The 16,247-nt window shown below is 37.7% G+C and overlaps 1 protein-coding gene across 2 annotated transcripts in view; it reads left to right on the top strand.

Annotated features, from left to right (window-relative positions):
• The window catches only part of NOL10 (nucleolar protein 10), a 49,017-nt gene that overhangs the window by 16,346 nt on the left and 16,424 nt on the right, over positions 1–16,247 (top strand). For both annotated transcript variants that reach the window (XM_084283511.1, XM_084283510.1), the window contains exon 13: positions 2,060–2,112. In XM_084283511.1, the coding sequence (XP_084139637.1) occupies positions 2,060–2,112 (53 nt within the window). The remainder of the gene's footprint in view (positions 1–2,059; positions 2,113–16,247) is intronic.

Genomic DNA, 16,247 nt, shown 5'->3' with positions numbered 1-16,247 from the left:
CCTCGTATTAGTTGCAGCCCTTTTTTTACGTAAAAATGTCGGCTGAATGAAACAGTTTTAATGCTGTGTTGTCTCAATTATGAAAGCAATAAAAAAATGGAGAAGTGAAACCATTTTGTAACAACATTCTGAAATATGGTAAGATGTGGATCAGTATAATGTGAATTAATCTTTTTCAGTAGCTGTGTTTCTGTTTTTTTTCATTGCTTTATTTTTGTTTTTAGTTAAATTATTTTAGCAGCCATTTTCAGTGCTATTGCTTTCTATGGGAAGCAAACTCTTTTGCAACTTAACATTTTCAGTGTATAGAAATTTGTACATCATTTGTTTCAATTATTATAAATTATTTTTTTTACAAGTAAAAGCTTTGCATTTTCTAAAACATCCTCTCCCATTTACTACCGCTTCATCCCCATTTTTTTCATTTTTTCAAATGAATGATATTGTATTACTGACCACTTTCTAGATATGGTCTTAGTAAAATGGCTTCTGTAATAGAAGAGTTCTCATTTATTTCCCTTTTAAGTGAAATCGCACTAGACTGCTGTGCAGTTTATTAGGGTGTGGTCTCCCTTCCTGTAAAAATTGGTTAGAACTAATGAGCTGAAACAATGAAGAGTGCACAGTAGACTTCTCCTTTCACAGACTTGTTCCTTTTTTTTTGGTTTCTGTATTTCCCCTTAGTATACGCCCACCCATGTGCTGAAATTCTGAAGACAACTTTCCTGCGTTCAGCTATTGGTGGAAGACTCCCAAAGAGGAGGTTTTCCCTTTGCTGTCATCTTTGAAGCACCTGCAGAATTAATTTCTATCGTTTTATCTCTAGTGATTCATATGCAGTCAATGGAGAAATGCTTTGTCTCCTGTAGTAGTACCAAAAGTGCTGATAAGTTCAGGGAGCACAAAACTTATCCAAATATACTATGAATTCGTGCTTTTTCCTTAAACTGCCTGTAACCATTTCCAGGCTTGGTTTTAAGCCTCAGTTTGCTGACTAAGCTTTCACAAATTTCTTGCTTTGCCAGGAAAGCAAGCCCCCTTTTTTCTGACATTAAAAGTCCAGCTGCATTGTGTATTTTTAATAAAAAGGATTAGGTAGGAAGGATTACTCCACCCATGTTAATTGCGTTCCTCTAGTTGGGTGTAAATTATATTTCTGCCCTCTGGGTATGTGGTAACTGCCCCAATTATTCATAGTCTCAATGGCATATGTTACTTCTGGATCAGAATGTTATCTAACTTGATTACTCTTCTCTTCTTCGTGCTGCATCTTCTTGTATTACATGGTGATCACCTATGCTGGAAAGTCAAAGCTGAAATAAAATTATATGCCAAATGTCCTTACAAAGATCTCATGCAGAATGAAACTGAGAGTTTCTGATTTTGAGTGTATACCTAGTCTTGTGACAGTTCCAGATATTCCGTGGACTTTAATATTTCTGCAATAGTTCTTTTATATCCAGAGTATTCACAGCATTCCCTAGGTATATTCACAGATATTTCATATTTTATTTGTTCCACTTGGCTAATAATCACTTGCATTTGATGCCACAATATCCTGCCTCATGTTTTGTGTTGACAATCTACTGTTGATTTCCAAGATGAAATATGAAGCAAGCAGCAAACCATATTATGATTTATGACATTGTTTAGACCATAGATGTGTGTTTAAAAACAAAGCAAAACAAATCCCCAAAACCCCCTTGTGTTAATAACACCGGTTTATGCCCAAGGTAGGTTTTAAGTAGTATTACCTGGATTTGTTCTAAACAGTTTTATGGGATGAACTATTTAAATTTGTTATGAAAATTGGCAGTCTGCAGGTGTTAGAACTTTGTTGTTTAAGTTGTGCTGAGCATTTTTTTAAGATAGAGAACAAAAGGCACAAATATATAAGAAATTAAGCTTTATTAATTGCAGTGCTATCAGGCTTTTTTTTCCTAGTCCTGTGTACAAACCTACTACATGTGAATTAAATAGTTTGTGTGTATACATATTTATATAAAGTAACATTATCTTCCTGTGACCAACATTTTTTAATGTGGAAATCTCTTTTTAGGAATGCTAATGACTGCAAATGAAGCCCCTAAAATGAATATCTATTACATGCCAGTAAGTAATACAAATTGTTGCTGATACTGCTCTTTTAAAACTGTCAGTAAGTTGGTGCCAGTCAGGTTTTCATGTTGGAAAATGATTTCTGCAAATTCCTGTCTACATTCTCTGACTTTTCATGATAAAGTTAAGCTAACCATAACTTATTTATATTATATACTAAATTATTATTTAAAAAAAAAAGCTTTCGATTTGTCTTTTCCTGCCAGTTCCAAAACTGGTTAGTGGCAGTAGGAAGTTCAGGTAGAGCTTTGATGGGGAAAAATTGCTTTAGATAGCTAATAGGAAAAGGATTCCTAAAAGGAAACTGTATAGCTTGCTTTTGAGGTGATAGTTTTGCTTTGTTGAAAAATATTTCATTAGTGTCTTTAATGCCACTGTATACCATGGACTAAATATTTTTCTCTGTCCTGATGAAGAAATATGGTGTGGTTTTGTGTGTGGTTCTTAGGAGTAGCTTCTGCTCAGTGCCCTACTTGAATTGGAGCTTTTCACTTGAGAAGCTTTTCACTCAAAAGGCTTAACAGTTAAGCGTGTGTTTTCTTCCTGTGGGTTTTGTTTTAGGGAGACTTATCAGCATGCCTTCTGGCGTTAGGGAGCTGCACAGAAAACTACACCTGTATTTCACTCTAGCTATGTTTTTGGTTCTACACTACACTCACTAGAGTTTGTTATGGCCTGAAAGGAGATAAATACTAGGGGATATAAGCAAATGTTCCAGACAGAAGAGCAGACTGAACGTCAAAATTATGTGCAGCTCTCCATAAGTCACTTTATTCACGTTCTGGAAAAACTGCAAAATTCGTTAAATTTGAAAAATATTTTAAACTATATAAGTAGCTGATGCAGAGATCAGTTTTTGCATTTCAAGAAATGTACATTTTTATACACCAAGTTTTTGCATTTCATTTATATCCGGTTGTTTTTCAGATGGAAACTGTCAATTTCTTGAACCCGTTTCTAACCACTTTGTTTACTGAAGCTGTTCCATGCTTGAGATAACGGGAGTAGGGACAACAAATATTTTTGTATTTAAGACCATGTATTAGCTGTAGTTAGAAGCTGAACACACAGTGTTTCTATTTATCTTGTTCATTGTAAAGTTTAAGGAGAGCTCTCCAAGCCTTTATCTATCTCCGTTTTAATTAGGGGATTGGAGAAGACAAACTCCCTTATTTTCAAAGTCTGTTCATTTTGTAAAACTTGAATAGACTGGTTGCTGAATTTAAGTAATTCACATGGAAGAAAAAAAACCAACCACCTGCATTCCTCCTGTCACTAAGCCTACGGTTCAGCTTCTCTCTGGAAATTGAGCATTGAGATTTTTTTGTGCAAGTATGCATGATATATGAACCTGACTGGTATAGCACATCAGAGGTACACATCCAGCATTGCCACTGAGCCAAAAAAATATTTCAGACTTGATTTGTCACCAGCAATGGGTGTTGTCGGAACTTGTTCTAGCAAGTATTATTTTGAATATTCTTGCACATACTATAAATCAAAATGGAAAATACTTCTTTTTTGCTCTCTTTAAGCCTCACTTTTGTAGAAGGCTCTGTGAGTATTGAATGTTTTTTAGCTAAGAAGTATAAATATTATTTTAGATCTCAAATTGCACTTAACAGACATTAACTACAAACTGAAATATTGCCTACCATTGTCTATTATTTTTGTGGAGTACAGGCTATTCCCATGAAAATCAACATTATGTTATATTCCTTTGTTAGTGTTCTTTGATGACCTGAGTCCACCTGAACTTCTCTCAATCATACCTTTTTATGGGCTTTAGGGTCACAGTGACACATGAGCATAAAAATGGACCCATGGTTGATTCCCAGATGATGAATGCTAAAGCATAAACATATGTAACAGTTCTCTCCTTTTTTTTTTTTTTTTTTTTTTTAATGCTGTTGTGTATAAAGAGAACTTTAAAAGTTGATTTTTAAATGTACTACCCAGGCAAAACTGGCGTTTGAATAAGCTGAACTTCTGCAGTTCCTGTCAGTGGCTTTACATCTGAAGGCTGCTGAAGCCATGTTAAGTATCAGCATGATTTTTTTAATTCAAAAATCCATAGCTCATTGCAAGTGAATATTTTCAGATAGTATAAAAACATGGAATATTAATTTTAGACAATAGAAAAGCTAAAGGTAGAAGACATTTTTGAAACAGAAGTTTCACACTCTGCTAACTTGTTGGTTTACCCTGTTTGCCTTTTTCATTCTGCCCTGCAAGAATGAAAGGTCTGGCACAAATAGTATTGCATAATTGAAGGGTTACTTACTGCATTTCCTAAAAATCAAGTATGTAGCTTGCTAAATCTGTTTTTGTTGGCTTTTTTTAATCTCCTTTTTAAATGAAGAAAATATGAAATGGAGAAGTCATGTCAGCCTTAAGCTGCTCCAGGGCATTTGTTATTAAGAAAAACTCAATGTTATTAATGTGTTCCTTTTAACGCTTCTATTCCTTGATCTTTTGGGCTAGTTATTTGAGCTCAGATGCACACCTGTCCTTTGGTTTGTATGTCAGTAGATTATTAAGACACATTTTCTTCCTGTACTTGGAACTCTGAGTAATTTCCTTTGTACAGACAAAGATGAGTTTAGTTGTGTGCAGTTTTGGAGCAAAACTAAAGAGCTAATGATTTGCTGCTTTGCCTGATCTCTTTTCACAGAAAAGTTTTCTGGCTTCTCATAAGAACTAGGGTTCACCATTTTTCCAAAGCACTGCCTAATTTTCTATTTGTTTGTTTACTTTGAAATAGACATGAATAGCGCTTAAGAGGTGTCCTTGCTTTTTGAGATGTTGACAGGAACTAAATTACAGTTCTTCTATTCCACAACAGAATAAATGCCTGAGGGAAAAGCTCCAGCTATGGAGGACAGTTGTGTTTCAGAGCTGTTGGAAGTGCTTTTGGGTAAACAGAATTAATTTGATGGCCCCAGCACTTACTGCCGTGTAGTGCTAATAATGATTGCTTCTTTTTTTTTTTTTTTTTTTTTTTTTTTTTTTTTTTAAAGTCTTCTTTTTAAAGCAGTATCATGGTGATGGCTGAGGTAGATGCTTAAATTCAAGAATGTATGGTGCTGGAGTCTAGCCCTTCTACTTTGAAATGTTTTTTTGTTGTTTTTTCTTTTTTTTCCATATGTTGTAGAAGAGGTGCACAGAAGTCTTACAGCACAGGAGTGTGCATCCCCATGGATGGGTGCAGACAGACCCAGAATCCTCTGTCCTCGATTCAAGTTGGCCAGACAGCGTAGGACTGTGCCCAGCCTAATATACCCGGCCTCTCAGCAGGTTTTATTAGTGTGGGCACAGTGCTGTGCTAACACAGCTCTATGACTTCTGAACTGGAGCTGGCTTGTGTCTGGCTAGCTTGGAGTACGCTCTGACTGAGCTCATGTCTGAATGAATTATCTGTCTACATGTGCCCGTTCTCTCCATTGTTCATGCCAAAGCTAAATTTCCATTGCAAGCCTAAAAAATGACTGTCTCTTGAACTTCAAGATTATGAAGGAGTTGACAACAGCTATCATAATATTGTCTGTAAATGGCATGCTTCAGCTTTCACATCAGGATTTTCAGCAAGATAGGTATGACATTCGAGACTAGGAATGTCTGAGAGAACTATGCTTTTCTTAAAAAAAAAAAAAAAATCACAGCAGTTGTTCCTTTTGTGTGCAAACTGTTAGAGGGAAAAGAAGGTGGTTTTTGGTTTGCTAGAAATGACAAGCAGATTTGGTTTTAAATAGCAAAAAATTGCCTTGTGCAGGTACACAGTGCAAAGGGTGAGTAAAAGGCCAATTTATTGTTAAAATGACTGCTAAAATGAAATGTTTGTTTTACACAGGTAACATCTTGAGTGGCTTAGCTTAGAGACTTTGTTTTTGTTTTATTTTGTTGGGCTTTAATGAGGGCAAGCGCCTCTGCCTAGAATTGGGCTCTTTGCCAATAGTTTAATAGTTAACTTGCAGTTTATGCAAACATTTGGAGCCTGCCTCTTGCCAGCTGGCTTCCTGGTACCTCACTTTGAAGTGTGTCTCGGGAAGGTTGAAATGAAAGTTGTGTGTGCCTTGGGATACTTCTCAGACTACTGACTCAGAAACGTCAGTTGAGTCAATAGTGCACCCAGCTTCTGCCCAAAGAAAGGAGAGGAAGAAGCTCCACTGACACAAGGTGGTTCAGTGGACTGGGATCTACAATGAGCCAGATTCTCCTAAATTTAAGCTAAGCTGTCAGCTTCCACGACTTGTAAGGTTCACTTTCCTGGCTGTACAGAGAAAAGCCTACATGTTACCTCCTGGATCCTTTGGGAAGAAAGCAAGGGGCATATGCGTTATTTATTCTGAGTGTTTACTACTGGTTACAGGAACATGTCTGATCTTAGCACAGACGTTTCAAACCAGTCTTGTCTCCTTTATTGGACTTGAAACTTTGGGCTACATATACATACTGAAACTGAAACTTGCTCTATTCATTAGGCTGTTAAAAGAAGAGAGCAATTAAGACTGTAATTAATTGAGTGTAATATTCTGTGTTCTGGATGGTTTTTTTATTTTCCTGCAGTCTTGGCAGAAAACTCCCTGTTGAGGCTAGAAGCAATGTACTTTTGGTGTAGGGAAGATATTAAGCTCTTTAAGAAAAAATAAATCCTGGAGCGTCTCTGGCTTCTTTTCAGGTGGTTTTGGAAAATCATTTGATACCCTGGTGCTCTCCTAGTTCAGGGCTGTTGGAGTTAGAACGTGGAAATGTTTCAAGGGCAAGTACTTCTTGCCTGCTCAATGATTCAGTTTCTCCAAGAATATCTTTATAGTTAGGGTCTGGTTTCTAATCCAATACCCTCTTTGGATGTGTCAATCTTTTTATTGCTAGAAATGTTCATGACCTTTGGCCTCATCAAATTGGGTGGCTTTCCAGCTAAACCAGCCATTACTGGGGGTACTTTCCCTTCGTACGTGCTGTTTTAAATTATTTTTTATTCTTTTTTTAGGTCCTCTACTTGCCTACACTAATGATGCTTTATCACCATCTTTTATATTGAATGGCCCTCAATAATTAACATTCCTTAAAAAAAAAGAAACAAAACTTAGTTTTAGAGAAAAAACAACAATTTTTAAAAACTGTAGGCAAACGTGTAGGTACCCTTAGTAGTTACCTGAGATAACATAATCACAGATCCACATCGAGGCACCAAATTCTACTGGCTCGTGTGTTTTTATTTTTTAATTAAATGCTTTAAATTTAACGTACTTCATATTAGATGAAACAAATCAGTAGATGGAATTTGTACTGAGGCAAATGCAAATGAAGGCAGTTCTGTTTCATACCTTAATTCGTTCATTTCTCTTTTGATACTAGTTCGGGACCATCCCGGATTGTAAATTAACGATGAACATGGCTTGGTTGGATTGTAGGTTTACAGATTAGCTGCTACATGTGACTGAATTGACTGAAGAAATTTTGTCAGTCTGGTGACAGTGCTACCAGCTGGTGCTGTACAAGGGGTTGTAATCATTCGATATCTATCCTTACATTCTGTTGCTTTTCACTTAAAAGGTCTGAGGTTTCTCATATGAGGCATGTTCCACACTTACCTCTATGGTCATGGCCTTTCACAACAGTTTTAGCAATCTAAGACTTCCTTGCTCATCATTTCATTATTTTGGGATCTTAGAATCACAGAATCATCTAGGTTGGAAGAGACCTCCAAGATCAGCTAGTCCAGCCTCTGACCTAACACTAACAAGTCCTCCACTAAACCATATCACTCAGCTCTCCATCTAAACGTCTTTTATGGACCTCCAGGGATGGTGACTCTACCACTTTCCTGGGCAGCCCATTCCAGTGCCTAAAACTATCTATCTGCTAACACTTGTCCTTTCTTTCTTGGTTGGGTCTTCATACGGTGGGGATGTGATTAGAGGCAAACACCTCCCCCCAGGTTGGACTTGAGACCAATGTTGTGTATCAGCAGCCCTCAGTCAAGTGGTTCATGGGAGCAGCTTGGAGTTGCATCAAAATCATCTAACCTGAGTTTTGGCCTCAGCATGGCAAAAGCTCTGAAGTACATAATGCCATTCTTATTGTATTTGTGACTGGCATTTTGACAGTAATGGAACAGGCTAGTGTTAGCCTGTGAGATTTTGATTTCTTTTCGGATGTTTTCATGTCTTACTGGCAGCACTCGGTCATTGTGAATTAATGCTGCCTCAACTGTCTTCTTGAAGGTTGTATGGTGAGGGTGAATTTTTTAGAGTTGTTCATCTACTTCAATGTAACCATTATCTCAGAAGTTTTATGTAAGGTGGAAAACAACCATGAAACTGAATTGTGATAAGAGATTTTTTCTATCCCCAAACTGTCTTTAATTCCCTGGGGTAAAAATTAAAAAACAATAATGATTATAAAAAAAGGTAAAATATAAATGCAACAGTTATGGCAGACAATGGGAAATGTTGGTCTTAACCATAGTTTTATTTATTTATTTTTAAGAAAACTGCAAAATGACTAGAAAACAGAGATGTTGTGGCATCGCATATTACAGTTGCACTTTGGGACTGTGAAGGACAGTGGTGTTGGAAGAAAAAACTTTCCATTAACAAAAAGACAGTTCAGTGAGTCTTTGGCCTTTAAGCTATTTCAGAGTCTCAGTGTATCATCCTTCTGGTTTTCCATTCAGGACATTCTAATCCTTTATACGTAAAATCATGCAAACAGTATAAAACAGAAGGCTGTCTACTGAATGATACATCAATTATCTCACAGTACTAACAAGCTTAGGAAAAAAATTGTTTATCTTGACAAACAGAAATGTGAGCTTCCTCCTTTTAACCTAAACACTTTCAAACTGAAAAATAACACACTGGGCTTATTCCCAACAAAGGATATCCTCCGTTTCCCATGTGCTGGCTGAGAGAAACGACTGCTTTTTGCACATAGGCAGAAGAAAAACACCAACGTGTGATAATTGGAAAACAATTTCTGATCTTCCTGTAGCATTTGCCAGAGATGTTTTTGGTGCTGCTGGTATAGTAGTTCAACAACATGAATAGATTATGAAGGAGTATGGGCACTGCTTACTGCTCTTTTGTGTGATAATATGATAGACAGCACTTGTCCAGTTTTCTTTAATGGACAGCACCATATCACAAATAATGTTAAAAATATATAAAAATTTCCGAGAAGGAAGCTTTATACTATACTATGGTCTGCCAGCATGTCGTAAGAATTAGTGGGGTTTTAATGTGTTTTCTTTAATCTTTTTTAAAAGATTAATCTCTTTAATTAATCTCTTTAAAAATAAATAATAATAAAAAGATTTCTTTAATCTTTTTTAAAAGATTAAAAAAATAAGTTGAGAAAAGACGAAATATGAGAATTTTCTGTGAGATAATTTCAACTAAATATTATATTTTTTGAAAGTAGCATATTGTGGTTTATTTTTGTCATGCTCTGGATGCACTTATTAGTGAATCAAAGTGTGTGTTAAAACTTTTTTTATACAAAAATAGTTTAAAAGCTGTGAGGATTTGTGATTTCTATCACACAAAGCTGATAGATAAATAAAGCCAATCAAATGTATGAAAGCTAGCATTTTGAAATAATTTCCTTTGAGTAGGACATATCTATCAAAGCATTTCTGAAGTTAAATAAAACTTTGTGCTGAAATAGGGCTCTGGAAAGAGTGGACTGGTTTGTGCTGAAGGTATCTTCGTTCTCTGTCTGGAGGAGCTGCACGTTCCCAGCAGGTAGCTGCCGTCCCGTTCCTGAGTAAACACCCAGAGCAGCCTTGCTCGCAGCTCCGCAAAGAGCAGCTGAACTGCCACGAGAGGCAATTTCCTCATGTACTCCTGGTTTCCCAGTAGCTTGTCTGTTACATAAGGTAGAAGTACAGCTGGACTCACCATTGCTTTTTTTTCCTGTAGCATCCCTCAAATTTCCTTACCACGTCATTTTCTTAACCCCAGTACAGTCAGTTTTGTTTTCATGCATTTAAAGATATTTATGCTATAAAAATACTTGTTATGTGGCTTGTATTACAAGAGCCCAGCTGTTTGTAGTGACGTAAAAGGGAGGCAAGTGACCACGCAGGGTAACAACTGGGAAGTTTCCTGTGCCGTCAGAAAGGTGGACAAGATGGGTTGCCAGGATTCTGCATTTCTAGCTTATTCTTAATTCTTCTAACTTGTTAATTTAGATTGCAATCCGTGGCTATTACATGCTAAAATCAACGTATGTGTCCCTCATCCCTGTTTTGGGAGTGCTGTCCATTGCATGCCGGTGTCCTTAGTGTTGCAAGAGATGCTGTTGTATTTTGGGATGCAGGTTTCTGACCTTGTTGGAACAGGCAGGACCTTCTTGGAAGCTCTTTCTTGTTGTAATATAATAATAAATAATAATAATAAAGAATTTCAGGGCAGCTGTGAAGTCTCCCACCTGCCCTGTCTCCCCCCATCACAGCTTTAAATTGAGGGGGAGGGCTCTGTGATGTCTGTATTATTTGAAGAATATTGTGCTAGGTTTTTTATTGTTGTTAGACTTCATATAAAATGTGGAGGGCACTCCTATTTGTCATTCTTCTGTGAATTTGGAAGTAATACTAATTACTGCAGTCCTTAAGTATTTTGGTTAGTGAAGCTTCAACATTTCACAGACTGTGGAACATTTCTCAAAATCCTGGAATCCAGGAGGAATTCTTGTGGGAGAAGAGGGTAAAAATGGGTTTTAAAAAGGGATGATTGTAACATGCTGTCAGATTTTAAGCTTTAGGAATATTTAAGCTCACTTTCTCTCCCCTGTTAAGAAAACTCAGTGGTGCTGTGCCAGCGAGGTGTCGGGATTCAGCCTGCCAGGAGCGCTCGGCTGGTGGTTGGAGGCTTCCTTCTGCTCAGGGTGGTGGCTCAGTTCCTGCTGGTGGTCGTGGAGTTTGTTCAAGCTTTGCTTGCTGATCCAGCTCTCTGACCAGGCAGGGTTCAGGGGTGGTGGTGTGTCTGGGGAATTTGGGGGAACTTCTGATGCGTTTCCAGATGATATTTATGGAATAGTTTGAAGCAGATCATGCTTTGTAACACATGCTTTGAGAAGCCACTCGTAGCTTCATTAGATTAGGTGACTTAAAATGAAAGTAGTGGGTTCTTGCACTTCGAGTTTTATTTATTATTCTTCTGACACCAAACTTTCTTATCTCTAATTGTCTTGAGAGCTTAAAAAAAGCACACGGAGTTTGAGAAATAGAGAGATCCATAGCAAGAGTGACTAGTGTTTATCTTTTATGTGTGGCAGCATGTCAGAACACGACAGGGATATTGATGAAAGCATTAGGCTGCTTAACTCTTAATGCCACTGCTGGTAACTGACTTGAGAAGCATCCCTTTTTCTTCCTGTCTAGTGAGAAAGAGAAATATTATTGATTTCATTTACAGTTTTAAGGAGCACTTGTCCGTCTTTGCTGAAAATTTATTTGCTATTCATATCCTGGAGGGTGCTTTTGTCCCTCAGCATTACAAGCAACAGGATTATTGCCTTCTTCACAAGGTGTGGTGGCTTCACTGGGAAGACAGTGGTAGTGAGAACAGGCCTGTGGCTGGTTAAGTGACTAATATCTGTCAGATCAGACAACATGAGATTAAACAAGAACACCAAAAACACCTATAAAGTTAGACTGTTTAGGATTAGAAAATGAAATACTTACATGTACTATCTGATAACTACCAGAAAGATTTAGTATCTCATTCCTAGAAGATGTGTGCAAGTTCCTGCAGCAGTTTTTGTTTAACACTGGAAAGATCTTAAAAGCAACACTTCCTTTAACATGCTCTCTAAGGAGTAAAACCTCCAAGTGGTTGATTTGGCAGCTGCCATAGCACGGTGAAAGGTAGGAAAACCAACCTCTCAGATTAGTGAATCTGCCAAAAATGTCTGGATGTGCTGGAGTTGGGATGAGGGAAGGAGCCAATTCGTTGTATAGTTCAGTGAAATTTATGAGTGCGTGGGCTTAAAACCAAATGCAACGCTGTTGTTAGTAACAAACTGGAAAGGAAAAAAGTGCTATTCTGTCTCTCGGTCATAGCTGTACTCCAGTGAGAAGTTCAGTTACTGTAAAAGCATCAAATCCACAGGGTGAATGAAAGCATGAAATTAAGAAAAATGAAAGTATATGGGAGATTTGTTTGGAGTATATTCCCCAAACCCATTTAATTTAGAAAATGAAAGAATTTTACTTTCTAAATTAAATGGGATTACTCATGAGATGAAAAGGGCACAATTGGAGTTGATTGTAGAGTGTTCATAGGGGAAAAAGAATAGAAAGGAATGTCAGAAGAATATTGAAAATCACAAATTGTTCGGAGCACACTGGTTGCTAATGGAAATGTACTGTATGTGGAAACGTAGTAGACAGGAACATAACAAGGTAACGGCATCCCAAGGCTCTTTTCTAGCACAAGCTAATCTCATGGCTTTCCTGAAGTTGTTGGCCTGGATGTACCTGAAGCCCATAAAGCCCAGAAACAAGAATGGAGATGCAGTTCTTCATATTTGCAAGCTGGAAATGATACATCAGGGTTTTGAGAGCTATGGGTTGCCGTTGATGTAACCTTGACTTGTACGAAGGTGTAAGGAGATATTCTTTCTCCTCTTCCCTTTTCGATGCATGTGATGGAAACTTTTCAAAATTTTTACATATTGAGATCTGTCTAATTCTTAAAATTAGAGAACAAAACATTAAAAACAGTACTCTTAAAATGAATAGTAATTAATTACTCATGTAATTGCATTAATTAAACCTGGCTGTGCAATTAGGGAGCTAATTATGTTGAAAACGCAATTGCACATTTCAATCACTGCCCACACCCTGGGGATCACCCAGTTTCTTCTCCTCCCTCATTAGACCTTCTGTAATCTCCCTCTCCTGTTACATGGCATAATTGAAGCTGAGAATATGTACACACAGATGGGCATTTGCTTTCTCCAGCAAATGTCTGGCTAAAAATGTAAAACGATTGTGTGCCATTTTATTTTAAATATTTTCCTTTTGTCTCTCTCTTACAAGTAGATATATATGTGAGAGCGCTGAGTCATATGTATAAAATACATACCATTTCTATAAATTATAATCTAGAAAAGATTTTTTCTTTGTTAAACTGATTTAAGGCTTTTTTTTAATGGTAACAGAGGAATGGAGGAGCTTTGTTGGTCATGGAGTCCCAGCCTATCACATCACAGGCAATCAGATTGCATTATCTTTTCCATGAATATGTCAGATTTCATCTTAAAATCAGTCATTTGTTTTTTACTCAATATTTCATTAACAGACTGTTTGACATTCACATCCATCTGATGTTCAGCTAACCCTGCAGTGTAACTGTTTTAATTTTGCAAGTACATAACCTTGTGTGAGCGTTATTGCTTTGCATATCATCCCAGTAGCTTTTCAGTGTGCTTATTAAACTTTGCATTCATGGATCCTGAACATGATTGCCTGGAGTTCTACAAGATACTGCCCCTGACTGATTATCAAGTATCCTATACTATTACAGTGACTTTAAAACAATTTTATTGTCTTGTGATCAGACAGCATCACTTTTTTTCTTTTTTTGTTGTCTACACCAGGTAGTAATTGGCTATAAACTTCATCTGATTTGCAGCTTTTGTAGTTTTCAAGGCAGCTTTTTTTTTTTTTTTTCCACTTAAGAGATTTTGACCCTTCTTTTCTGCCAGTTTGTACATTTCACAGGCATCTTCCCACTATCTGTGGCAGTTGTTAGTGAAAATGTTTAATAGGATAGTCCTTAAACTTCACTTATAACCTCCTTTCTATGCAGTAATTCCCTTTTCAGCATAAACTATTTCTCATTAGGTAGTTCCTATCATACCATATGGTTATTAAAATTATCATCTGACTAGTAATTTTACACAATACACTGTGACCAGAGCTCTGTCGAGGACCTTAAATACATGCCATTTTTGTTGTAATATACATTATTCAGAAAGAATGGCAGTGAATGATTTAACTGTAGTAGTCCCTTTTTGCTACCTGGTAGAGATCTTACAGCCTAACTTAAAATCCATAGAAGATACCACAATGAACACTTGCAAGATTTTTCAAAGAAGGCTTTGAAGTTTTATTATGAAGGAGCAGTGATACAACATATTCTCATATTTATTTGCTGGTAACTGTATTCCTGTAGGTATGGAGTGATACAGCTTTACACTGCTAATTTCTGTGAAACTGCATGTTGCTGTCTTACAGAGCTAAGGAAACCAGTGTTTCTGCTTTACAAAACCTCTCTGGAAGCTCTAAGCGTTCTCCTGAATGATGTCCACATACATGAAGTTAGTCTTCCAGAGGGAATTTAGGCAATCTAAACTTGGCAAATTTAATTGAGTTATTTCAAATCTGATTTGGGCAGCATATATAGCATTTTTGCATGTTTTTAATTGCTAGAGTACATCAATAAAAGTTGGGAGGAGTTTCTGCTGTTTGACTCTTAAAACATTTTTGACATTTTTATTTGCAACTTAGGAGCTAATCACTGCCTTGGATGAAGTCTTCCAGGGGCTTAGTCATTAATGTCTTGGAAAACTTGGATTTTGGACCCTGTTCTGACTCTCAGAGAAGACCAACTGTTTGGTTCACTTCTGTCAAATTTGTCCTTTAAGAGATGCTTAACAATACTCATTTGTGTGTGAATTCAGAATTGTTTCATTTAAATCTCGTGGCATCTGGCTGTAGAAGCTGCTAAGCATCCTGGGCTGCTTTTAAGTTGGGTGGGTTGCATGCTTAATGGTAGTCAGGATTAGACCCAGTCTTTTGGTGGCTCTGCAGAGCTGGCTGACAAATTGTTGAGTGGCAAGTTAAAAGTGGACGAGTGCTGTCTGGTCTTCCAGATTGAAGATAAGGAACGTCTGTTGTGGGTTGGTAATAACACCCAGTTAGTCCTAGCATTCATTAATTTCAGGGGAAATACAGAATGATGACAGAAGGTTTTCTACAGAAGTGCTCAGGAATTAGGCACAATCGATGTTTCACAGAGCAAGATATGTGGTGCTGTAAGACTTTTAAAGTAAAAGTCTTGTAAAACAGAACACAATGGTGTTCTTTGAACTTATTTTGCAGTTTTCAAAATATTTGTCAGCTTTTTCTTCCTCCTTTTCCTGAACAGTTTGGCCATATTAGCAGCTTGTAAACTCAGCTGAGTCACATGCTCAGTTACTCATCGTACATCTTCTGCATCTATGGTAAATAAATAAAGACATTCTAATACTGTGCTAATAAAAGTTTGGCAGTTGATGTCGTGATACTGATAATATTAATTAAGAAATCTGCATCTGTTCTTCCTATGGTCTGGTGTAACATGTGAAAGGCAAGGGCAAGGTATTTGCATCACCTGTGCTGAGGAGGGGCTGCAGCAGGCCGGCTGTCGCGCTCCATGTCTCGTGCTTGGGCCTGTCCCACCACCCTTGCCTCCCGACACGGTGCCAGGATACCTGGCCCTGTGGTGGAGGATCCTTGCCCCTGGGTCCTGGCACAGCTGATAGCTCCAGACAGCTCCAGACCCTTCAGGAGGAAGACAGAGGAGAAGGGAGAGCAGGAACGATCCCACCCGGCCTGCTGCCAGCTGGCTCCAGCTGCCAGGCCAGGCCCTTCTGGTGATAGACAAAAATATTTTTGAAGACGGTCGTCTTGCCATTCACTGGAAATTGTCGGAGATTGTTTCAAGAAGTGGTAATTCGGCTGAAAATGGAATCATAAGGAAAATAGTGAAAATATTGTTTTGATCACTGTTGATGATGATGTCTGGCTTCTCAGCCGAATAAATATTTGAGTGCGAGCCAAGTTTAGATGTGCACTCGTTTAGTAATGATTTTCCCACTAGCTATACGTAACTTCTCTAAAACTTGCAGAGAAACCTATATGTTATGTTACAAATACTGTAAATGCCAGTTGAGTTGCATGCGATTGCCTACATTTAATCATAGAATCATCAAGGTTGGAAGAGACCTCCAAGATCACCTGGTCCAACCATTCCCCTACCACCAATCTCACCCACTAAACCATGTCCCTAAGCCACACGTCCAACTTTTCCTTGAACACCCCCAGGGACCGTGACACCACCACTTCCCTGGGT

The sequence above is a fragment of the Netta rufina genome (assembly GCF_964035555.1).
Source record: "Netta rufina genome assembly, chromosome: 3".
NCBI classification, from domain to species: domain Eukaryota; kingdom Metazoa; phylum Chordata; class Aves; order Anseriformes; family Anatidae; genus Netta; species Netta rufina.
This window is presented reverse-complemented; position numbering and strand designations above follow the sequence as displayed.